This window comes from Choristoneura fumiferana, chromosome 5, assembly GCF_025370935.1.
Source record: "Choristoneura fumiferana chromosome 5, NRCan_CFum_1, whole genome shotgun sequence".
In the NCBI taxonomy this organism is placed as follows: domain Eukaryota; kingdom Metazoa; phylum Arthropoda; class Insecta; order Lepidoptera; family Tortricidae; genus Choristoneura; species Choristoneura fumiferana.
The window spans coordinates 12057327-12083380 of record NC_133476.1 but is presented as its reverse complement, the minus strand read 5'-3'; the positions used below and the strand labels follow the sequence as shown (position 1 = coordinate 12083380).

At 40.4% G+C, this 26054-nt stretch overlaps 2 protein-coding genes and 1 pseudogene across 2 annotated transcripts; 1 reads left to right on the top strand and 2 right to left on the bottom strand.

Moving 5' to 3' along the window:
- Nucleotides 1-1214: 1214 nt before the first annotated feature.
- Nucleotides 1215-16420, bottom strand: LOC141427729 (actin-binding protein IPP-like; annotated as a pseudogene).
- A 103-nt stretch (nt 16421-16523) lies between these two features.
- LOC141428143 (uncharacterized) lies at nt 16524-21576 on the top strand. The gene is made up of 6 exons (XM_074087916.1): nt 16524-16806; nt 17257-17491; nt 17570-17729; nt 17816-17926; nt 20052-20204; nt 21309-21576. The coding sequence occupies exons 1-6, from the start codon at nt 16628-16630 to the stop codon at nt 21512-21514; spliced, it is 1044 nt and encodes a 347-aa protein (XP_073944017.1). The 5' UTR covers nt 16524-16627; the 3' UTR covers nt 21515-21576.
- LOC141428144 (lys-63-specific deubiquitinase BRCC36-like) lies at nt 21534-24708 on the bottom strand. Its single transcript, XM_074087917.1, has 6 exons — nt 24459-24708; nt 24175-24385; nt 22210-22307; nt 22025-22135; nt 21804-21950; nt 21534-21720 (listed from the first exon to the last, which is right to left on the bottom strand). The coding sequence occupies exons 1-6, from the start codon at nt 24558-24560 to the stop codon at nt 21595-21597; spliced, it is 795 nt and encodes a 264-aa protein (XP_073944018.1). The 5' UTR covers nt 24561-24708; the 3' UTR covers nt 21534-21594.
- Between the last annotated feature and the right edge of the window lie 1346 nt (nt 24709-26054).

Here is a 26054-nt window from a genome sequence, read left to right as displayed (position 1 = left end):
CAGCTCGACGCTGGCGAGGGTGGTCCGCGCGCGGTAGAAGGCGCGCTGGCCGGCGCTCTCGCTGTCACAGCAGCGCGGCGCCTCCCTCGGCGCGCGAGTGCGCAGCGCGGGCCCGGCGCGCCAGCGGTCGGCGCGCGGGTCGTACAGCTCGACGCTGGCGAGGGTGGTCCGCGCGCGGTAGAAGGCGCGCTGGCCGGCGCTCTCGCTGTCACAGCAGCGCGGCGCCTCCCTCGGCGCGCGAGTGAGGCAGCGCGGGCCCGGCGCGCAGCGGTCGGCGCGCGGGTCGTACAGCTCGACGCTGGCGAGGGTGGTCCGCGCGCGGTAGAAGGCGCGCTGGCCGGCGCTCTCGCTGTCACAGCAGCGCGGCGCCTCCCTCGGCACGCCGAGTGGCAGCGCGGGCCGGCGCGCCAGCGGTCGGCGCGCGGTCGTACAGCTCGACGCTGGCGAGGGTGTCCGCGCGCGGTAGAAGGCGCGCTGGCCGGCGCTCTCGCTGTCACAGCAGCGCGGCGCCTCCCTCGGCACGCGAGTGAGGCAGCGCGGGCCCGGCGCGCCAGCGGTCGGCGCGCGGGTCGTACAGCTCGACGCTGGCGAGGGTGGTCCGCGCGCGGTAGAAGGCGCGCTGGCCGGCGCTCTCGCTGTCACAGCAGCGCGGCGCCTCCCTCGGCGCGCGAGTGAGGCAGCGCGGGCCCGGCGCGCCAGCGGTCGGCGCGCGGGTCGTACAGCTCGACGCTGGCGAGGGTGGTCCGCGCGCGGTAGAAGGCGCGCTGGCCGGCGCTCTCGCTGTCACAAGCAGCGCGGCGCCTCCCTCGGCACGCGAGTGAGGCAGCGCGGGCCCGGCGCGCCAGCGGTCGGCGCGGGGTCGTACAGCTCGACGCTGGCGAGGGTGGTCCGCGCGCGTAGAAGCGCGCTGGCCGGCGCTCTCGCTGTCACAGCAGCGCGGCGCCTCCTCGGCACGCGAGTGAGGCAGCGCGGGCCCGGCGCGCCAGCGGTCGGCGCGCGGGTCGTACAGCTCGACGCTGGCGAGGGTGGTCCGCGCGCGGTAGAAGGCGCGCTGGCCGGCGCTCTCGCTGTCACAGCAGCGCGGCGCCTCCCTCGGCGCGCGAGTGAGGCAGCGCGGGCCCGGCGCGCCAGCGGTCGGCGCGCGGGTCGTACAGCTCGACGCTGGCGAGGGTGGTCGCGCGCGGTAGAAGGCGCGCTGGCCGGCGCTCTCGCTGTCACAGCAGCGCGGCGCCTCCCTCGGCGCGCGAGTGCGGCAGCGCGGGCCCGGCGCGCCAGCGGTCGGCGCGCGGGTCGTACAGCTCGACGCTGGCGAGGGTGGTCCGCGCGCGGTAGAAGGCGCGCTGGCCGCCGCTCTCGCTGTCACAGCAGCGCGGCGCCTCCCTCGGCGCGCGAGTGCGGCAGCGCGGGCCCGGCGCGCAGCGGTCGGCGCGCGGGTCGTACAGCTCGACGCTGGCGAGGGTGGTCCGCGCGCGGTAGAAGGCGCGCTGGCCGGCGCTCTCGCTGTCACAGCAGCGCGGCGCTCCCTCGGCGCGCGAGTGAGGCAGCGCGGGCCCGGCGCGCCAGCGGTCGGCGCGCGGGTCGTACAGCTCGACGCTGGCGAGGGTGGTCCGCGCGCGGTAGAAGGCGCGCTGGGCCGGCCTCTCGCTGTCACAGCAGCGCGGCGCCTCCCTCGGCGCGCGAGTGCGGCAGCGCGGGCCCGGCGCGCCAGCGGTCGGCGCGCGGGTCGTACAGCTCGACGCTGGCGAGGGTGGTCCGCGCGCGGTAGAAGCGCTCTCGCTGTCACAGCAGCGCGGCGCCTCCCTCGGCGCGCGAGTGCGGCAGCGCGGGCCGGCGCGCCAGCGGTCGGCGCGCGGGTCGTACAGCTCGACGCTGGCGAGGGTGGTCCGCGCGCGGTAGAAGGCGCGCTGGCCGGCGCTCTCGCTGTCACAGCAGCGCGGCGCCTCCTCGGCGCGCGAGTGCGGCAGCGCGGGCCCGGCGCGCCAGCGGTCGGCGCGCGGGTCGTACAGCTCGACGCTGGCGAGGGTGGTCCGCGCGCGGTAAAGGCGCGCTGGCCGGCGCTCTCGCTGTCACAGCAGCGCGGCGCCTCCCTCGGCGCGCGAGTGCGGCAGCGCGGGCCGGCGCGCCAGCGGTCGGCGCGCGGGTCGTACAGCTCGACGCTGGCGAGGGTGGTCCGCGCGCGTAGAAGGCGCGCTGGCCGGCGCTCTCGCTGTGTCGCGCCGGCCGCCACAAGAACTCCCTCCGCCGCGCCCGCCGCGCACCCCGCGCGCGCCTCCGACAGGCTGCACACCTCTTCCCACGAGTCCTACAAGATTTATTCATAACATAAATATCATTGTCACATGAACACGATAACCCTTCACTTGATTTCATGGAATTCTGACAGTTGTCATAATTAGACGTTTCAGGGATACTTTTTAGGGTTCCGTACCCAAAGGGTGCCAACGGGACCCTATTACTGAAACTCCGCTGTCTGTCTGTCTGGCCGTCTGTCACAGGGCTCTATCTCTTAAGCCGTAAAAGTTAGACACTTGAAATTTTCACAGATTGTGTATTACTGTGGCCGCTATAACAACAAATACTAAAAATAAAATAAAGTTACAAATTAAAGGGGGTCGTCATACAAGAAACGTGTTTTTTTTCAGCGTTTTTTGGTTGCTAGGTGTTATTAGCCATTGCTAAGGCAACTGACCGAGTTGCCTAGCAACGGGTAGCTATGTCGTTTGAAACCTTTTAAGTTTGCGATTTTAATGATGTTTTATAAAAGCTTCGATAATTTAATATAGCGACTGTCTGATTGTGTGGTTTATTCGTTTTTGTGCAAAATTAATAAAGCAATTTACGAACCACAAACCTCAATGAAGCCAACTTTGATAAAGCGCGCGCCAAATCGACACCGTATAATCACTGTGTTTACCTATTGTTTTTTACACTAAAAAAATCATACTAAGTATTTAACACTGTTTACAAGGTTTAGGGGCTGTTTCACCATCCATTGATTAGTGTTAACTGGCGTTTAGGTGTGATGCCGTCTCTTTTTGTTTTGTTCGAATAGACGGAGACGGCATCACATTTAACCGTCGGTAAAAGCCCATTATAATAAAAAGTTTCAAAAATATTCACACTAGTCGAGCTTCTTATTATTTAATTATAAAACATACGAAGTCCGCTGAATTTCCTGCGAATGAACCGCGCTGACAGCCAATTTCGCCATGTCTGTCTGTCCGTCCGCGGCTTTGCTCAGGAACTATCAATGCTAGAAAGTTGTAATTTTGCACGGATATATATGTAAACCATGCTGACAAAATGGCACAATTTTTATTACAAAAAAAAAATACCTGCCATAGACGTAAAGTGGGGGTGATTTTTTTTCTCATCCAACCCTATGGTGTGGGGTATCGTCGGATAGGTCTTTAAAACCATTAGGGTTGCTAAGACTTTTTCGATTCAGTGATTTGTTTGCAAAATATTCAATTTTAAAGTACAAATTTTCATTAATAATAATCATTAAGATTGAACTTTCATAAAATTGTAAAAATAATGAATATAGGAGAGAAATTAAAGTTTACTTATTACGTAGATACGTATAAAATTACCTACTTGATCTTTTGCAAATCAGTTTTGAACAAGATTTCATTTAACTTACAATATTTCGTCACTACTTTAAAAAAAACTCGTACTTACCTCAAAATACATATTTACATTATATTAAGGTTTAATTTTGTTGACAATGATTTTAAGCCGAGTTTAGACTTGAAAGATAAATCGTGCAAGTTGCATTACATTGCGAGGCCGTAAAGCCACGAGTTTGTAGTGCTCAATCGAGCGCCGCAATTTTTTTTGCGCCGATTTTTCTTGCACGTCTAAACTCGGCTTTAGATACGAGATTTTTCAAAGTAGTGATGATTTGTTTGTTCAAATCAAAGTGACGTGTTAGCGCTAGCGTGTTGCGCGTGGATGTAAACCGTCTGAAAAGCAATCCGTAGTTGTAGACCAAGTTCCAGCCAGGTCACCTCTGTTGGGACGCTGGTTTACAACTCTGGAACAGGCATTAAAACACAATGCAAGTACAGTCAGTACGCGTGCAGTACTCACATCATCGAAGCTGTACCGTTCGACGGAGGTGAGCACCGTGCGGCGCGGTGCGTTGCCGCCGATGACGTACAGGTGGCGACCGAGCACGGCGGCGGCGGCCTGCAACCGATGCAATCGATATATTCAACGTTGTATAATATCGACTATAATACCGAAAAACAATGTGTTATTTTTTATTTCCGTTAAGTACCACTCTTCTCTCTTTCTCTTTGTTCTATTAAGAAGAGATCCCTTCATAAGTTCGCCTTTGTACCCTGTTCCTCACTGTAATTTGTTTATTTTTTATTATGTTTTAATGTACAATAAAGAGTCATACATACATGTACATTATACATTCTACATTTCTAAGTATAGGGGAATATTGAACAGATCGAGCCAGCATCTTAGGTACCATGCCGCAGGGACCATTTTTAGATTTATTATAGTTTTAGCTTATTTAATTTTATTGTACCTAATATAACTTTTATTGTAAATAAAAAATGAAGTTAAATTTTGTTATTCATTACGCGCAGTAAAACAGTGTAAACTTTCTTAATTTGTGAAGTTTTTTTTTAGTTTACCTTAAAAGCTATACCGTGTAGTTTTTGTTGATGCCTGAGTTGTCTGTCGAAGTTAAGAGAAGTTTCCCTGCCGTCCGCGCGGCCGCGTTAGGTATTCGTTTGGGATATTGCTTTCTTTATCGCTCGTGCGTGACATAAGCGCTTACAGCGGTCCCCCCATGCCTTCCTCAATGACGTCCGTATTCTGACGTAGCCTTGACGTAGCACCCATATTCTGGGTGAAACGATTACACCTCTTTTGAATACGTTTACCTACTTCTTAAGTCATCAAAAAAAGTTTTTATTTAGGTAAATTTATGAATGCTTTTAGGAAATATACCTAGTGCTATCCACGAAGACGCGTGATTTTGTAAAATTAGCCATTAATAACATTGTAATAAGAACCACGGCACGCGTCATCGTGAATGACCACCTATAAATAGTACGTGCAGACTAAAATCGTTTTAACTATCAACTCACCCCGGAATCTCGCGCATTGTGATTATACATAAATACAAAGGTAAATGAAGTATAGGTAAATTAACAAGAGCTGGCGTAACATGTCTATGGAAAATATGGCAGTTTCATACAAAATCCTCGCCAGCTTTTATGAATCAACATTATACACCGTGTTATTTTTGATATCCGTTAAATTTAAGGTCACAATCTACAAATGAAGTATTTTCTTTAAAAACACTAGTGGCCTAACTCTTACTGTTTAAAAGATAATCAAGAGTTAAGGTTCTTCTGGGCGTTGCTGGTTTTTGGAAGAGTTACGAAGTCGAATACAGTCCCTAGGTATAAAGCCACTTCTATAAATCACATTTAATAAGTGAACTATTATCGGGATATTTTCTTCCATCAACAGCTTCAAGATCTCACTAGGAATCTCGTCAGGTCCAACGGCTTTCCCTGTTTTGGCAGATTTTATTGCATGCATGACTTCTCCTTCGTAATGTCCAATTCGTTGTCATCTGAGCTATTCAACTGTTGTTGGCTACGTGTGTCATGGAACATGGTCTTTATGTATTCCTCCCAAGTTCTTAGCTTTTCCTCAATAGTCATAGCAACTTGAAATAAATACAGATATAGAAAAATATTCCTCATTTACTACTTTTTTGATGAAGAGCCGTTGTGGCCGAGTGGTTTGACCTATGGCCTCTCAAGCAGAGGATCGTGGGTTCAAACCCGTGGGCACCTCTGAGTTTTTCGAAATCCATGTGCGGAATTACATTTGAAATTTACCACGAGCTTTACGGTGAAGGAAAACATCGTGAGGAAACCTGCACACAAACCTGCGAAGCAATTCAACGGTGTGTGTGAAGTTCCCAATCCGCACTGGCCTGCGTGGGAACTACTGCCCAAGCATTACGAGAGGAGACCCGTGCCCTGCAGTGGGACGTATATAGGTTGGGATGATGATGACTACTTTTTTATTTGATTCTATCAACTTTTGAAACGGGTTTTCAGACGCTTATTATCGATATTTTCAATCTTTTGATATACCTGAGTATCGACATCGACATAGGTATAGTATTTACAGATATTATACCTCGACAAGTTCGTATGCGACACTCGGCAGAACCCTGTCGCAGGGAGCTTCAGCTGCCTTTATATTTTTTTTTACTGTTACAGTGTTCTACCGAGTGTCACGTACGGACTTGTCAAGCTTAAAGATTAACAGCCTTATTCATAAAAAGTTAGAGCCTCTTGAAGGCTCCTTGAAGGCCCGATGCTAAAAAACATGATTCATAAACGTCTGTTAGCGCTAATCAGTCGATCAAGGCTCTGCTAAATTAGAGGACCGTAGACCTCCTTTATCTCTCTGCTAAGTCACAAAATTGGCCGCCACAAGTTTGAACAGCTGACTTTGACTAGAGCAAAAACCATAGGTACCGAAGATATTTATAGTGAAGGCAGGGCTACGCAGATTAAAAAACAGGAAAATTTATTTTCAGGAATTTGTATTTAAAATCCTCTAAATTAGCAACAATAAATTAACAATAAATATAAAAAAAATAAGGATGATTAACATAATTATGGCTTTTTGCACAACATAAACATGCGGATCGAAATGGCGGGAAACAAACATCTCGCTTTTTTTTTTTTTTCCTGGTAATTTGCTGTCACTGCTGTCAATTTTTTTTTTTAAATTATCGATTAGGCCCTTTTTTGTCTTTGATTTGTAAGGTGGCCACATAACGCGTCTAATCCGTCTATCAGCAGCTCCAACAACTAGCAGACTGCTAGCAAGCGTTTATGAATCATACTTCTTGACAACCGTCTAACAAGCTTAATCAGTCTGCTAAGTAACAGACCGATAACCTCAAATAAGGATTTTTTATGAATAAGGCTGTAATACTTGAGCGTACCTGCGAGCGCCTCGCGACGCATGGGGGCCAGCGCGCGCCAGCCGCGCGTGGCCGGGTTGAAGCAGAGGAGGTCGCGCGTGTGCCGCCAGCTGTGCGTGCAACCCCCCACCACGTATATTAAACCTGCGACCATAACACCGTAATAGTACATTTCATCACACTTGCTCGTAAACAGTGTCGTAACATGCAGGCTACCTTGCTTGCAACCCCCCAAATAAAACCCTCGACCTTAATGTCTTTGTCATGAAACCCGTGGTCGGTAAATGAGTCATTGCCCGTACTAATTTTCATGTCATGAAGTCCAAGGTCGGTAAATGAGTTTGTTACTGCATGGCGTGCTGCTGCTCCGTGCGCGCGCTGCACACGCACGCCATGCACATGCTGCGGATTGCCAAGAGCGCAGCCAGCGGTATTGGCAATTTTTGATAAAATATTAGTTTTTCTTTTTCAAATATACAATTTTACTCGCAAATGTAATGAAAAACATTATATGTCGCACGGGCGGTACTAGAATTACGAACATCGACTCATTAAAGCCCTCAGTCTTCGACTTCGGGCTTCTAATAGACTCTCGTTCGTAATTCCTTATTTACCGCCCTTAAGACACAATAGTACATTGTGAGGTTTTGAGGGCTTTAATGAATCAATTTTCGTAATTTTAGTACCCACCCGTGCAACATACAATGTTTTCATCACGTTTGCGAGTAAAATTGTATATTTGTAAAAGAAAAACTAGTCTTTTTCATAAATTGCCGATGCAGCTGACTGCGCTCTTGGCAGTGCCAGCTCCCCGCCGCCTCCCCTCCCGCAGCATGTGCCCGAGGTGCGCAGCAGTATCAGTATCAGTACGGGCGATGACTCATTTACCATGGCCGTTATGGAAGACTAGGAAGGGAGGGCCCAGAGAGTGCCGGACTCTCAACGGTTAAAAGGCCGGCTGCGACTACGTGGAGGAGAGGCTGGAGGGTTTTAATTTTCCAGTTAGCTAGTACAGTCAACTCCAAGATCGATATGGCCAAAGAAACAAAAATGCGTAAACCGACGTAACCTTAATGTTAAGTCAATAAAATCGTGTATACATATTTTGTAATTTTGGCCGTATCGATCACTTTGTACTTACTAGTAGTTGACTGTATATATCAATTTCTCAAAATCTGAAAGTGCAATTCAGCATAACTCAAAACATTTTCGATATCAAGAGTTGCCCCATCTCAAGTTACAAATCGCAAAATAATTCGTAATGCAAAATTGTTAACTAAAGTCCACATTACCTTCAAAATTAACGACGCCCATTCCGACCTCGGCTCGGGCATCCGTCCGATAAGCGCCCATTGGTCGGCGAGCGGGTCGTACTCCTCGACCGAAGCGCCCATGTCAGACCCCACCCAGCCGCCGAACGCGAACAGATGCCCGTTCACACCCGTCAGACCGAACTCGCTGCGCGCTTCCTTCATCGGAGCTATGTTTGACCACTTGTCAGTCTGGAAACGGAGATATAAGAACAGTAAATAAATATGGGGGTGCGGGTCCGATAACCTTTGCCTGTGCTCGAGCGTCAGCTTTACGGTTGCCCTCTGACACAGAAACAAAGGAGGCAATGAAAGCATTTAGCTACCTACTAAGAACCGAAAGCCCCTACTATACCCAATTTCATCGAACTCGTTCAAGCCGTTTCCGGGATCCCCGAATCTATAAATATACAAGAGATAATGACTACTATGCATGGGATACGAGTGCGCCAACACTTCATACGACAAAATATTTCCCCGCCGACGTCGTTATCACTCTGTATACGCAGTTCTAAAAGTTCGCTTCTCGGTAATCTGTGGTGGCGTTACCTGTGGGTCGTACACCTCCCCGTTGGCCAGGATCTGGCTGCCCTGCTCGCCGCCGACCGCGTACACGCGCCCGCGTAGCGCGGCCACGCCCGGCTGGATGCGAGCGATGCCCATCGCCGCTTGCTCCTCCCACTCCCTGCAACAATACATTCACAACCTCATTCTTATCATAATCAGCCGGAAGACGTTCACTGCCGTACAAAAGCCTCCCCTTTAGAACGCCACAATAAACGACAAACGACAACACGCCACTTGCATACACCGGTTGTCCACAACTCTCACGATGTTGTCAGTCCACCACTAGGTGGGACCCTCGTCATCTTCATACCAAAGAAAAATCTCACAGAATATACAGACAACATGTTTAAAGAGCGAAATAGAAATATATTTTTCACCTCAGCACCTCAAACAGGCAGGTCAGAAATTAGTGAGCCAAATCGCATTTTGCGCACTCCGTGAGACAAACTTTTTTTTTTTTAAATGCCGAGGAAAGTGGTTAGATGAGTCTACTACTCACTGAATTCCAAATATTTGAACTTCATTTTGATCTGTCACTTTCACTTCGTTACGAAAAAAGCGAGAGATAAAATCAAATCGATACTAAGTTCGATTTTCACTATAAAATACAAATACAAATTATTTAAACACAACGAACGTAAATGAACGAAAGAAGTTTTTTCTATGCAAGTAGTATATTACAACACACAGCACAACACCAACTATTATTAAAAATACTGTGCTGATTACAATCTTAAATTAGATTAATAGTTTTCAAATTGTCGATAATAAATTAATTGTAATAGCGAAATTAAAATTTATAATAATTACATGACAGTGAAATATTTCCAAAATGTTAAAATTTGTTAAAGTATGCAACCTCGTTGCAAAGAAGCCGCTGCTCTTGATTTTTTTTTCCGTATAGTGCCAAAGCTCAGAGGGCAGTCAGAGGCCAGAGATCGCCGAAGAACGGGTAGAGTGGAGGACATGGGGGAGGCCTTTGCCTAGCAGTGGGTCACCTCTACAGGCTTTCAAATATAATATAATATAGTGCCAAAGCTCAGTATGTATAAGCTAAAGCAGTTCCATAGGCATATTTTTTGAGATAAATACCTACGCTCTAATGAGCTTTAGGGTTGTCCACTATTTTGTTAAAATTAAAAAAAAGTTTATTTCGCGCTGTATCTCGGACGGTCGAATAGCTAAAAAATAAATATTCTGAAAGTTCCGTATTATCAATTATATTTTTCACACTAAAAACCGCGCTTTAAAAAGGCAAAGGGATATTAAAATCAATTGAATATAGCCTTTTTGAATTTAAATGTATTAAACATATATACTCATAGGTAAAAATTTAACACAATTTATGGCCTCAATCAGTGGGCAATACCTACCTACACCAAATAATCAAACGTTTTATTTAAAAGAAAGCATTTTATTTAGTAATAGTAAATCATTTTTACCTTTCAACATCTTAAGTCGCCTGGAGTACTTCATAGCCTGTCATGCGTATATAACATCGACATTAGACAACCAACCTTTCTGCTTACCGGAGACTTGATCATTGTCTGCCATTCTTAACTTTCTGGTGACTTTTAATTAATGGCGACTGGACGTATATTCTTTTTAGTTAAGGTTTTAAATGTGATTATTATATTTGTTCTTAATAATCGGATTATTTTTTTGTATTTGTTTTGTAAATAGTTATATGTGGTTTAGGTTTGTGGTTATTCTAACCTTTCAAAGTCAAAGTCAAAGTCAAAGTCAAAATATCTTTATTCAATTTAGGCTAAAACAAGCACTTATGAATGTCAAAAAAAATCGGAAAAACCTCTGTTGAGAAGAATCCGGCAAGAAACTCAACGAGGTATATTTTTTTAACAGATTTAAATTTAAATTTGTTCTCGCTGCCTGCTGAGGTGAGTGAGTGAGGTTAAGTCCCTCGTTGCTCTCAGGATTCTACCCTAGAATCCTTTGCTTACCCGGGATTCAAAATCAAAACTGGCAGCAAAAAACAACTTTGCTCTCTCGTTGCACAATAACTATTATTTGCATTAAATGTTGTAGGCATGAGCACTTACAAAAAATTATGCTACACATAAATTCTAGATTCAAATATTTAAACTATAAGTTTATGAAAACATAATTTGAACATACATATATATATATTATTAATTTTGATTTCTACATATCATCGTTTGAATTAGCGTTTCTTAACCTCGGGGCGCAACCCAAATTTGGGTCGCGGATGGTATTGTTATGGGTCACAGTTTCTCTCGATAAAAGCCTCAAAAAAATATTGTTGTTATTTTTTAATATTTTACTTACTTACTTTTTAACCGACGTCAATTTTGGCGGTAGTTTAGTGTCGCGGGCTACAAATACATTAACACTGGGTCGCCAGATTAAGCTAAACCGCTGGTTATTATATGGATATTATTCCGAATAATTTTAATAATTTTAATAATTGTATTAATATATAAAATCAAACCAAACCTTTATAAAAATCTTGGTGGTGAACTCTATTAGTCACAGGTATAGAAATATCTGGTTCGCACAGAATCCATCACAAGGCCTCACCTCTTGTGCAGATCAAATCTGAGCACGGAAGAGAGTATGTTGTCTGTAGAGAGCGGCGGGTGCGCGGTCGAGTCGTGGCACGAGCCCCCGCCACCAGCAGGAAGCGGCGCGCGCGCGCACGGGGCTCGGCCGCTAGCGCCCACTAGCGCGCCGCGACCAGTTTTCTAAACAATATATTTTTTTTATTATCGTTAGTCTATTCTGTCCCATATGGAGCGACTTGTGATCCAGGGGAAAGTCGAAGGCACTAGGCCACGAGGTAGATCGCCTATGAGATGGACAGACCAGGTCAAAGCAGCAATAGAGGACCACTACACGCAAGCATAAGGAAGGCGGCTGTCAGGGAGGAATGGAGGCGTATTGTTAAGCTTGCTACCAGCACCTAGAAAATGATGACCACAACCACTCTGTCAAGAGTGAAACGACGAAGAAGAAGAATTCTGTCCCACTGCTGAGCAAAGGCCTCCTGATACTTCTACTGCTTTCTGTCTACTGCATATAAGGGCCAGTTCTTCAAGAAGCTGGACTTCTTCTTAATCGTTAAAATAATATAATAGTTTAAAAAACTAAAAAACACACTAATGATAAACCTGCTTTGTTGGCTTCGTCATCAGACTTGGATTTTATGTTGTAAAGGACTATTTTAACATTATAATAGGCTAGGATGCATTGTTCTATCTTGGAGTTCCAGTGCCTAGCTTCCGGCTCCTTCATCGGATCAGCTTGAGAGTACAGTTGAATGCAAAAATATATATTCAGCATAGCGTCAAAATATGTATACATCGACCTTATGTTTAGTGGCATAAAGTTGTATAGATATTTTTGACGTCTTGGTAAGTATATCTATTTATGTATGACGCTGAGCATACCATATTATTGTATTGACATCAGAACTACTCATAATTGCTAATCCCCGTCAATACCACAATAGGAAGTGGGTGAAAATCAAATTCAAAGAACATAGTTACAGGTGAAGCTTACATAAGTACATATGTGAAAAAAGTTACCAGATGTGCTAAGCTAAATGGTGTAATTTGAAAGAGAACTCTGTGTTCATAAGTTTGCTAAAAATCTGAAAATATTTACATCTTAAAGTCTTAATTAATATTTTGGATGGTTGAAAAAGTTATAAATTAATTCTATTAGTAACTATTTTTTTTATAAATAAAAATGAATCGTAAAATGCGTTGCTAAGCGCAAAACTCGGAAACGGCTGGACCAATTTCGCTAATTATTTTTTAGTTGTGTTCGTTATTGTCAGGAGAAGGTGTTTATGGAAGAAAATTTTGAAAAATACAATGGGGGCGAAGCGCGGGTGACAGCTAGTACTATAATAAAAATAAAGCTGTTTTTTAACTGTCACTATGTGTTTATACTTTTTGTTGTGGCCATCTACAAATTCCCCGCCACTTACATTATAATATTGCTTACCTGTATTAATGATGGATATGTTTGAACATTGTGTTGTGTGGGACTGATGTAAAACCCAAAACAATATTCCACATTAAAAATTATAGTTAAAAATAATATATTATATGCTGACTCACCATATCCACACTGATAGTCTTCAAGGCCACTGCTATTGATGGGTCTTGCACATTTTTAAGTGCCTCATCAAGCACTTGAGGTGCTATAAGAGGAAGTCTGATCTGACTGAGTACTTCAAAACAATGGCGCCTGCGACACGCGGGATCGTGTTCCAACCATCGTAATGCTGGGTACAATACCTTTAAGATACAAAGAATATATATTTAAATTATAAAATAATAATCAATATTTATAAATGTTTTTATTTTATTAACCCTCGACGCAAAAAGAGAGGAGTTATAAGTTTGACCGCTATGTGTGTCTGTCTGTGGCACTGTAGCTCTTAAGCGGGTGGATCGATTTGAATGCTGTTTTTTCTATTTGAAAGCAGGTTTTCTAGCGATGGTTCTAGCGATTGGTGGATGATATTCGTTTTACATTCGGTATTCGGCATATCGACAGGTTTACCGAATATTCGTATTCGGCCGAATATTCAGCTACATCACCAAATGTTCGGCAAAGTGGTACTCAAACTTTTTACTGTATTGAGTTATGTATGACTTGTCTTAAATGTGTTATTTTTATGAGGTATGAGGTACAGTGAGACTTTGTTTTTCTTGACACTGGAGCTTTATTTCCAATAACAGCAGATAAAAAACATGGTTATAAATTAAAAATAAAATATGAGTACCTACATTGTAGCTGTTTTGAGATTAAACTACAGTGATACTAATACCTTAATACTAATACTAAAATAATATGTTAATATAATCAATCAGGTCTTTCTTGTGGGAAATTAAGCAAGTTTATTTTTAATCAAGAGCTGCATGATTAAATTACCTACAACTACTCTACCTACTTCTACTAGGAATCGATTATGCCGAATAATTGGCCGAATACTCGGTTCTGTAAAAGTTTTATCGAACATTCGGCCGAATATTCGTATTCGATGAAACCCATGTTCGGCCCATCTTTAGTTCTTAGACATATTTTATCAAAATCAGTTCAGCCGTTTTTGAGATATTGAACTTTGAAGTGACTAAATTGGGGGTTCATCAACGTAACAAAAACATTCACATCACAATTGCATTCATGATTTCTTTCTGTCAAGTTGGTTAATGTGATTGTGAGAACCACACATTCTGAGGAAACTATCTGATGAAAGGAATTATGCAGGCATGTATGTGATGCTTAAGTGAAGATTCATGTCTTATTAAACAAACAAACAATGTTTTCTGTGCTCATAACGAGCATCATGATCATGAGTTAAAATAATGAACTAAAATAAATTAAAAAAAAAATAGTTAATTTTGAAATCTAATGATGCAAGTTTTTAATACAGAAAATCAAGAAGTTGGACAACATTTTTTTCACTTGTTTTGAACATCGTCATAAAGCCCTAGTTAAAAGAAAAATTACTGCACAAGTTCAATTAAAATATAGGTTATGAAATTAAAATAAATCACTTAGCTACCTGTGCTTCACTTTCAACCTTTAACTGTTCTGATGACAACAGAGTGACCAACTGTGGGAGAGGCAAGTCCAGTAACTCATCTCCATTGGCTACTACATTCCAGTTTGCTTGTGCATGTTCTAACGCTTCCTCTGCTAGCTCCGAACAATTGTGAGCTTCAGCAAATCTGTAACAAATTCAAGTGCATTAATTATTTTAGGTTAAAATTAAATTTCAATTCAGTGTTCATGTGTGTAAGTAAACTTTTTATTTCATGAGACATGGCTATCTCTCCACGCACCTATGCTACCATTCCAAAGGCTCATTTAATTTTATTTCCTAGACATGTCACAAACAGGGATAGTTGAGCCACATATTATTTGCATTTTGGTTGTGCAATACCATTAAATATCATACATTATAAATATTTACTATCATTAATAGTTTCTTTTATCACCATTAAGGCATAGGCATGCATGGGGTTAGTTCCAGGTAGGCAGCGCTAGTTAGCGCCGCTGCACCAAGCAGCAGGGTATCCAATTGATCCCATGCATGCCTGTGGCTTGTTTAGGTATAAAAAACTTTAAAGCTGAAAAAAAACAATTACATTGTTTACCTGAAGATCCCTAAGGCATTTGATGGATGAAGCTCTTTCCTTAAATATTCACCACAGCCTGTGACAAGCTCTCGTAGCTGCAGCATATCAGCTGCTATTAACAAGTGCTGCACTGTTGATTTATCTATAACTACTTCACCTGTAAGAATAATTATTATGCTGTTTATAAAATATTTCTAATATTTGAAAGTTTAATTTAAAGTTGGCTAATCATACCACTTCATGGTCTTTTGTTCCCACTCTAAATGGGTTGGAATAATTTCCCAAAATCGTTATTTCCTAGTAGCAAAATTTACACAGAAACATTGGTATGTTTAGGTTATGCTAAGTTTGCATAGGCCTGAAGGGCCAAAACTACACAAAAGTAGGAGCTCCGCATGAACAGAGCGCCATAGACACTGTGTCTGTTTTGACACTGATTGGGAAAAAACACTACTGTGAAAATAAGATTCAGTAAAAAAGAATATTGGGAAAAAAAGCATTTGGAAAAAAACGTGAATGGAAATTTTGCTACTAGGAAATAACAATTTTGGGGAAATTATCTAACCAGTTGACTACAATTTAATGTTGACTTTTTTTTTACTAATTTACAAAGTGAAGAAAAACTCATTATTTTGCACTACAAGCTTTAAAAAGTACTCTACCTGAGTAAATAAAGTCAATAATCATTGGAAGAATTTCTGGAGGCACACTAGGAAGGGACACATGTCTTTTCTGACTCTCCTCCAAGCCGACACTAAACATTGCATCAAAGTAAGCACAACTGGCGGCTAGTACCACACGGTGAGCCTGCAAAAAGAGAAAATATAAAAGTTTGTATAGTTTTAGTTTTTTCATTCCATGTTTGTTACAGTAGAATTGAGTTTTACTGTTTTAAAATAACTGTATAATTATAAACCGCTATGTTATAGTCATGGTCGTTACGGTTGAGCATTACTTCGAAATAATTAAACAATTAACACTACATATTTAACATCTGCAGCAGTTAACTGTAATAAGAATAAACATTACATTGCACCGTACCTTAACCCTGGTTTTTCCCGATATTAAATCTATGTCACAAAATCTGCCATCTCTTTGGAAATTACTTAAATTTATGGAAATTTATTAGCATAATCACGACACTTGTAAGGGCGAGAACCTTCTTTGTTTGAACTTTTCTCTAAATATTTGTCGTCATTTTGTTGTATATATTATTTGTACTGCCAATATATGCATAAAAGTAATAAACATTTAATCTGTTATTTATATAATAAAATTCGCCCTAAGAATCCACATAAATAAATAAACTAGAAAAAAGTCGAGCCTTAAGTGACATGCACATGACAACCTTAAGTGACAGTTCTAATAACTAACCACAGACTACTACACACAAATATCTTACCTATGCATGACGGATTTTTCATTCAAAATTGGCCGCCCTGTAAGGTATTTCAAATACAAAAGCAATAGGACATCAAGCAAGTTTTGGCTATCTGTGACAGTTAAAAAAATAAACAATGAATTGACATATACCTACCTATTGACTTGACAGAACAAACCAAAGAATCATTCGGATTTCAGAACATAGTAGTTTTTGGGAAACATAAAATTTTTAAAAGTATTCTATTTCTATGTTGGCTTCTATAAAAAAGGCTTTTAAATGGAAACCCCTTACGAAAAGTACAGAAGAAAAAAAACGGCAAAATTCACTTATTTTAGCAGCTTTTGTTGGAGTTCTTGAAGATGTTTTATTTTGGAAGAAAATGTGGTTGAGCCTCGTCTTTGTGTTTATTTTAAACATTATTTATTTGTGAGTATTGAAATAATAATAATAATATTCGTGATAAATTGTCGCCGAAAGTTTGTGCTCCGTAATTATGTAAAAAAAATATTTAGTATGATATAGTAGATTGACGTGCGCATTAACCATATTTAAATGCGCAATTTAATTTTTGTCTATTTTATATTTCGCCATTTGGCTAACTCCTATCTTCATGAATAAATCTTTTATTGCAAACTTGAAATTAATCAACACACATGTTACATTTTATATTACAAAGGCATCTGTTGTTCAGTAATCATGAAGGCATGGTGATTTTGTTTGTAGGCCTGCTACCTTTATATACATAAAACTGAATACAGCGCATTTATAGTTTCCAATTTAGTGGTTTTTACACTGCATTACTTAGTACACAATTTAAAATTTTATATTCCCCAATGACTCAAATATGTTATTACAGTAATTCTTATTCATTTTCAGTGTATGCCTCCATTTTAATGTAAACTTTGTAGAATTTACTATCTATCTACTGACTGTGATTGTTGCCATAGATGCTCTAGAAGCATGGTTGAAACACAAACATAGAACAGCTTGCTTAAAAAAACTTGCCAACCACAATGGAGCCAAGCTGAGTGCAGCTGTAGCACACTTCCAAGAATGGATAAAAATGCGGTGGAATGGGTACATTGATTTACGGGAAACAAATCACACTAAGGTAATGTCTGGTGGTGACTTTCTGCATATAGTTTTGTAGTTTTTTTTTTTTCTATTTAGGTACTTATATTTTTTTCAGGCTTTCTTGTTGGTGAACATCCTTTTGGGAATTGTTTTCCTTGTAGGAAAATGCCTAAGTGGATATAAGTTGATATATATTGTACTGATGATAACATGTCTAACTTATAAGATATCTAAGCCAATTATCAAACTCGCTCGCACAATACACCAAAATGCTGGTAAGTTAATCCATTTAGATGTAACAAAAATAATATAAATTGTCATTTTTATTTGCTTTGTTAGTATCCAATGAAATATTTTTCAGAATCTGATGGTGAGCTGGAAGGTCTTATTCCTGAAGTATCAGATGTGGATATAAAGATTTTATCGATAGAGTCTGAAACAAAACAAGTTTTTGATGAAAAACAAAGTCTAGGTAAGTAGTGCAAACCCCTCTTCAGACAGACTTATGTAAATTTATGAAAAAATATTGTCTTAACATAGTAAAAGAGAACAAGTATGTACACTCCGACCCTTTAGGAGACTTAACTGCCTACTCTGGCGCGGACGCTTAGGGTTGTCAATGTCTACTTTAGATTAATTACCTACCCGCAAATAATATTAGTATGAAGTTTAACTTAAAATTGTCTTGTCTCTGTCTAGCTATACAAACAAGATTATGCTACTATATTATTATTATTATATATGTTTTATTTGAAAGCAGGGTTTCTAGCGATGGTTCTTAGACATGTTTTATCAAAATCGGTTCAGCCGTTTTTGTGATATTGTACTTAGAAATGACAATGTCGGGGGTTTTCCAACTTTTTGTTGGTTAGGTTATTACTTTTTTGGCTCCTCTCATAGGTCAATATATCTTGCGTGAGACATAAACACTGAATAGCCACTTTCGATAAAGCCTTGTTTCTAAATAAGAACGTCCCTTCCGCTAGTCGCCGCCGCCGCAGATAGTAAGTACTTTCTTTTGACGCGCCGTTCTGACGTTTACGAAATTTTAATATTTAAGACACCAATTGACGTTGTTTTGTTTAAATTTAGTTAAATACCTATCCAAACCAAATATATATTTTATTACGTAGTCACTTACGTCCAGTAATAATGTTCTTAAAATGCGTGGAGGTTAAATAGATTACCTCCTTGCCGGGATTTCGGTCTTAGCGGGTTAGCGGGCGGCGAATGTAGCGGCAAGCGGACGTAAGTGACTACGTAATAATAGTACATTGTGTCTTAAGGGCGGTAAACAAGGAATTACGAACGAGAGTCTATTAGATATTTAATGAGTCGATATTCGTAATTCTAGTACCGCCCGTGCGACATAAAATGTTTTTCATCACATTTGCGAGTAAAATTGAATATTTGTAAAAGAAAAACTAATATTTTTTCAAAAATTGCCGATATCGCTTATTGCGCTCTTGGCAGCGCCAGCCTCCGCGCCGCCCTCCCCCAGCCTGACCATGCGCCCGACGTGCGCGCGCCGCGCTCCTGCAGGCGCTGCAGCACGCCATGCAGTATCACACTCATTTACCGACCTTGGGCTTCATGACAAGAAAATTAGTACAGGCAATGACTCATTTACCAACCACGGGTTTCATGACAAGCACATTAAGGTCGAGGGTTTTATTTGGGGGGTTGCAACCAAGGTAGCCTGCATGTTACGACACTGTTTACGAGCAAGTGTGATGAAAAATATATATTTGGTTTGGATAGGTATTTAACTAAATTTAAACAAAACAACGTCAATTGGTGTCTTAAATATAAAAATTTCCCCCATTAAACTATCTAAACATTTTCATTTCTGTACTTCAATACACTAGTCTAGTTTGTATTACAATGATAGATAAGTAAAAATGTTTAAAATCCTTGAATGTACCAAATCTGGCAGCTGAAGTTTGAACAATTAGTTTTATTCCTATCCAAACCAAGTATAGGTACTTACTTAAAGTAAATAAAGAATGCAGTCAACATTATTCATAAGTATTAATATTTCTTACCATTCCCCTTGTGTTGGTATGCCAAAGAACGACAAAGCTGGATTCGCCGAATTGTTGAGTCAGCCGAAAACAGAACAATACCTTCGCGGTCCATTTGTTGCCATTATAAATATTGTTTATAGGTGTGTCCTTGCACGAAGCTATTACACTACACAACACTTATATGCTACAAAAGTACTAATTTACAACTATATATTTATTTATTATCTACTCTGACTATACCTAATACAAAAAAATATCTAAATACGACTACGCGAACGTAAAATGTGATCGCGAAGAGAGCACGAGACGAGAAACGTACGCCACCGGCGACAGCGCAGCCTTGACTATAGATAATTTAATCCTACTTAAATTATCAGTGTGTGCGTGCGGCGGGTGCGTACTGGCGCCAACCAAACTTTTGTTCGTAGTGAGCCTACTTTGTTCACTTTTCTTATGGTCTTAATACCCCTGCCCTGTCAACAAATTTTAAATTTGATATGTTAATTATTAGTACTCTGAGGGTGGCAGTATTCTTTATGCAATTTTCTAAATACAATATTGTATTTTCAGACTATTGGAAACCAGACGATATTCCCATTGATGACAGTGACAGCTCTGATCACAGCAGCTCACTTGTGACCAACATGTCTTTAGAAAAAATGCAGGCATTCGAGAAAGAAGTAGAAATTACAGACTCTAGCGAAGATGAATATATACCTCTAGGTACAGTAGACACACTCCTATGATATAATGTGCCACCTACCTCATTTACTGCTTAACCCTTTTCCAGGCCCCGCGAATTTAGATGTGGTACCACTAAATAGTGGTGGCCTGGTCCAAATCATAGTTTTATGTTGTTTACCTATGAGGGAGTAATTTAAAAACGAATAATATTTTGAACAAATTCAAATGATTTTGTACCATGTTGTTTATTTAGTAAGGTCTGGTGGGTGCTATATGTTCTATGTCTGGAAAAGGGTTAAAAATAGTTTAGTTCTATAGAAACTCAGGAATTTGGTTATTATGTATCAAAAATAATAATTGCTTACAGACAGATAGAAGTCCTCAGATGTTTTTTCTTTACCTACATTTTGTATGCCCTCAATTATGAATTTGAATTATTAAAACTCTTATTTATCCTTTAATCTTATTTTATTTCTTTTTTACTTAGTAGTTTTTAGATAAGTCTGACAAATAACGTTTGTATTCCATTCCCAGACATGACATCCAAACAGTATGTCCCCAATTGTATAATAAAATTGGTAGGTGGATTTAGTACATTTTATCAATTCTGAAGCCGGGGTCATTAAGTTAAGGTGCGACCAAACCGCTGCTTAAAAAACGGTGACGGTACGGAATCACAGTGACTGGCCGTAGACGACAAGACTTTTGTTCGGTAAAGACCAGACGTTTACGGCATGTCACTGCGATTCCGTATTTTATGCAGCGGTGTGGAGAGCATGCGATAAAAACGGTGCGTATATGGTGCGCCACTGCGAGTGCGTGCAGTCACCGTTTTTTAAGCAGCGGTTTGGTCGCACCTTTAATTGTTGTGTAAAATTGAATAGTGATTTGTGGTATCAAACCATTAATTATCAAATAACATACAAGGTATAGTAAAAACCCCTTTCAAATAGAAGCCAAAACACTGCACATTTTTTTTAAGACAGAAAAATCTTCAGTTCTTGCTTGTATGGCAATGCAATGCTGCAGATTCAAACACTGAACTTCTGTATGACATCTGCCATTAAAAATATGTTAAAAAGACAGCACATGTGCATAGTCATTTAGAAACTGCATTAGAAAATGCAATTTGTTTGTTTGCAGTTCAACAAAAACAGCTCCAGTCTACATTGGAAGAAGTCCAGCCAGCTGCAACATGGGGTGGGGCAGCCTACAATGCTTTCTTCAACATAGCAGGGGCAGTTTCAAACATGGTGTACACTGTTCCAGATGACAAAAAGAGGAAACGTGTATCTAGTGTTGACTCCTCAGATGGTTTTGAAATGATTGATAAAAATGATTTAAATTAAGGACATATCAAAAGACAAGTGACTTATTAAATTAAACATTTATTACTAATAGTATGATAGCATATTTTAATTCTTAATTTTTATACATTACATGACATATTTTCCAAACGAGCCATCAGTTCCTGGTGCTGTTTTTTTAATGCTCTTAATCTCACTACATTGAGAGCATTTCTGGCAACTAAGGCCTCTAACATTGGTCGTGACATCTGAAAAGTCACAACAACAGTTGTAAATTTGAGTTGTAGTTTTCTGAAAATAGACATTTCCTTTTTTAAATGTGTCTGATTACCTTTTCTACTATATGTCCTATAGCAATAGTCCTCACAGCTGCATTATGTTGCTTGATTATAATATCATCTGTTTCACCTTGACCTACTTCATTGTTATATGCTTCATCTTCTTCTTCTTTGAGAATTGCCGGCAGTTGAGTTAAGATCTAAAAAAAGTTCCATTTAGTTTAAACATAAAATTTAATTTAATTATAATTAAAATTTTGTTTTGAGTTCTAACCTCAAAGTTGTTCATCATAAGAGAGTCATTATTGTTCACAACTTCCATTTCAATTTCCCTTCGACTTTGGGTTGAACCATCTGTGACTGATTGGAAACAAGTTATTTGTATCTGGAAACAAAATAATACATGTTTTTATTACTGGAGTTGTAATTCAGGAATGAACTGAACTTTGAGATACTAACCGATGGAGCTTTAGTGCTTTGGTCAGTCAGGAAGGCAGCAAATATTATTCCAACAAAACTGGCATCCATCCTCTGGTACATTGATTGTGTTGCAAGGTCTAAAAAAAAATATCCATGTACCTGTTTCTGTATTGCTTAGGAACTTTGGGTGTTCAATAAAGTCATTGTATTGTATAAACATAAAAGTAAGGTAAGAATTAATGTTGCCAAATATAACTTGATTAACACATTCACTGCCAAGAACTAAGGTCCGACGGAGACAAAAAAAATTTTTTTTTCCCTATATTATCATTTTATTACTTATCTAAAAAAACACGCGTTATGAATGAAAGAAAAATGTTTTATTATGGTTTAATTAAACGTTCCACCGGGTCCTACAAACAAACTTAATTATCACGTAAATTAAACTACAGTACAACCAATCGTTATCGAAAAGAAATGAACGAGCTGTCACTTGTTACTCTTGTTAGCGGGTATCAGTGAGTTTGCAAGTACCTCACGTGCGAGCCCGGGCGAGGCGACCAATCAAAATCCCAAAGAAAGCTCGTGCCACCACGGAAATCGCGGTAAACCTTGCGCTAATGTTTAAATCGAGTGCCGCCGTGGAGTCTCGGGCGCGGCCGAGAATCTCGGCTGTTTTGGGCCGAGACCGAGACCAAGATCTCGGCCTGATTTTTGGCCGAGATTTGTAGAAACCGAGACCGAGACCTCGGTCGGACCTTACCAAGAACCCGCTAGGCGAGTTCAGTCTCTCTGTTCATAGGCAGTTTTCACTACAAAGCGGAAAAACGCTACTATAGGCTACGAGCGTAGCGCGTAGCGTATGTGGTCGCGAATGTGTTAAATGACTTATCAGAACAATTTTGCTCTGCTAAGCCGAAAGGAGCTATGTCTGAGATACACCCTTTTAGTTTTTTGTTCCATTCAATAGCTATAAAAATTTCGCATCTGATGATATAAACCAATTAGCACTACTTATCTAACTTAAACCATTTCAAAAAATTACTAAAAAGTTTTTCATCACTCAACTTTTCCTTAAATAACTATGAGATTGAGCAATATGTCGTTTTAATGAAGCCAAACAGCCATATGTCATAACATAGGCTAAAAATGCTTCAAAATAGTTACCATCAACAGCATTTGATTTCCAAATCATAAGGTGGTAAGTTTATATTTATAAAGACAATCTCAAGGAAGACTACAAGCTAATGATATTAGCGATTTTGTATTGAAATTCACTTGCTTGTACTTTATTACGTAATTGGGCCCTGATAGGCAAGTCATATATATAGAACAAGTTTAAGATCAAGAGGATAAAACACAAACAAAACAAGCAAAAATAATTGACAGATAAATAGGTATTCAAATCTCTTTTCAGTTTAATACAAGTACCTACCTGCCTGGATGTTTATATGTAGAGGACTGTAAACTTTTGATTAATTTTATTTCATAGAAAAGCAAACAAAAGCTTAATTTTTTTAACACAAAATTTTTTAGTTAATAAAGTTGTACAAAAAAATATTAATGAATTTATTTTATCAACTAGTGTATTTTCATTAATCCTTAAAAAAAATATTTTTATATGGAGTGTTCTATAAGCTAATCAAAGCTAAAAGCATTATCTTAAACTTAAGATAATGCTTTTAGCTAGTTGTAACTATGATACAACACCTTTTTTTCTAAATGAATAGCGGCATCTCACAAAATAGCACAAATGACACAAATTAGATATTATTATAATCTGCTTGTCAATAATATATATGGTCCAAAATACTTCTAAATAAGTTTTAACATCTTTAAGAAGGATTGTTTTTGAAGGCGCAAAAATAAAATTTACAAAAAGTTGATTTCCTCAAAACTTACTCTGATTTAGAAAGCGCTTTTTGGCTTATCAGGGCAGAACTTGTAGGACAATTTTAACAGTATCATCTATTTAAAAAATGTATAACTTTTTTTAAAACTAACCTACGTGTGAAGGCCAGACGGTAATATGCGGGTGAGAATGGTACCACCCTACTACCCTCAGCGGCCGACCCACTTCGGCTGCCAGCTCTTCTGCTCTTAACGTAGCCTGGACCAATTGCTCCTCTGAAATCTCTACCCGATCGGGCTTCTTATCTAACCGACGTAAAATAACTGATGATACTATTGAAACTAGAGTACCATTGTCGTGGACCTGAAAACGATACGAATTTAGTGTCAAAAATCTTCTATCGAATGCAAATAAGAACATTTACTCCGGTGCAAACCTCTCCAATCAATAATCCCATTATTTCTTCCTTTTCCGTGGACAAAGCATGTTGAACGCAAACTAGAGTAACGTCGGTAGATAGCAAGACTTTATTCAGCATGATATTAACGATAGAAAGCAAACAAATTTTTGAAATACAAATCTGTTGATCACACCGAAGACCGAAAAACAGTCGACCGACGAGACAAGCAAGACAAATCCGGCAATGTACTATGAATCCGGCAATACAATACCACACACACAATATATGACATGACAGTGACAATTTTTTTTTTTTTTTTCTTAAAAACAGATAGTTACAGCAGGGTTACTATACTACGAAACTCGAAGTTCGTGTCGTGCGGTCCCTCTCGCTCTCGTATTAAATAGTATAAGTGTCAGTGGGACCGCACGACACGAACATCGATTTTCGTAGTAGCCCTGCAGTTACTATCTGCGCTGTTTAGCACAGCACTACAAGTACAAGAGAAGAGGCACGTATTTACTAACACGCTGTCGTTCTCGATCGCATTCTTCACCATTTCTTTTCTACCATCTACATGCCACAGAGTACTTTATAATATCTACATGCTTGCTTACATGCTCACTTGCATGCTTGCTTCATTGCTTGCTTCTTTGAAAAGTATGATTCACGCGAGCGAAGCCGCTGGTTAAAGCTAGTTTAAAATAACTAGAAGAACTTACATGAATTAAAAACGAAAAGTATAAATCGTATCATTTAATTTCTCAGTTAGTAAACACGGAGTGAGTAGGTGGATAGGTCTATGTTTAATTTTCTGTCCGGTCAAGTTGGCAAAACTACATAAATGTCAAGTGCTCATTAAAATAAAAAATGCAACCGGCTTAGGGCAAGACGTCGTCCGTCGTTCTAGTGTTGCCAGATAATCGGTGGTGAATTGATTTATCGTCGATTATAATTTTGGGGCACAAAATTAATCTAACTATCGATTATCCAATAACATAATAAAATTCGGACATTTATGTCGATTAAAATCGATCTTGTAATCGATATAATCAATCTAATCGACTATATCGATTGTTAATATTTTACAATTTAATCGATGCAATAGTTACGCTTCTTCTTGACATATACCTTCGTAAAATTTTCTATCTTGATTAAGCACTTTACGGTCGCTAAGATGAGTGTTCCATCCAATGGGCATTTTGCGCCTAGCAATACTATCTCAAGCAAATCTTCAATAGTATCGATTATGCCGATTGTATCGATTTAATCGATAAAATTGAAGACTAATAACAATCGATATAATCGTCAATTTTGTATAATCGACAATTTTACGATTATAATCGACCAAGTACTCGATCTAATCGATTTCGATTAGATCGAGTACTTGGTCGATTATAATCGTATGAGTCTTAGTATTGATTATATCGATAAAATCGTTTTAATAGATACTATCGATTGAATAATCAATATTTAGAATATAAGGGTGAACACAATCAATTAATTAATTGATAATCGATTATCCGGCAACACTACGTCACTCTACGTCCACCCACAGACTAAGTAATACAAAAGAAACCAACTTAAAAATTTATATGAAACTAAATTAAATTTAACATTCATGAAAAATAT

Excerpts from the sequence above, each read along its gene's own strand:
- LOC141428143 (XM_074087916.1), top strand. The coding sequence starts at position 16,628 with ATGTTGGCTTCTATAAAAAAGGCTTTTAAATGGAAACCCCTTACGAAA. Across the intron at positions 16,807-17,256 it reads ATTTTAAACATTATTTATTT|TGTATGCCTCCATTTTAATG; the intron begins GTGAGTATTGAA and ends ATTCATTTTCAG. Across the intron at positions 20,205-21,308 it reads AGATGAATATATACCTCTAG|TTCAACAAAAACAGCTCCAG; the intron begins GTACAGTAGACA and ends GTTTGTTTGCAG.
- LOC141428144 (XM_074087917.1), bottom strand. The coding sequence starts at position 24,560 with ATGCTGAATAAAGTCTTGCTATCTACCGACGTTACTCTAGTTTGCGTT. Across the intron at positions 24,386-24,458 it reads TGGGATTATTGATTGGAGAG|GTCCACGACAATGGTACTCT; the intron begins GTTTGCACCGGA and ends TATCGTTTTCAG. Across the intron at positions 21,721-21,803 it reads TAGGACATATAGTAGAAAAG|ATGTCACGACCAATGTTAGA; the intron begins GTAATCAGACAC and ends GTGACTTTTCAG.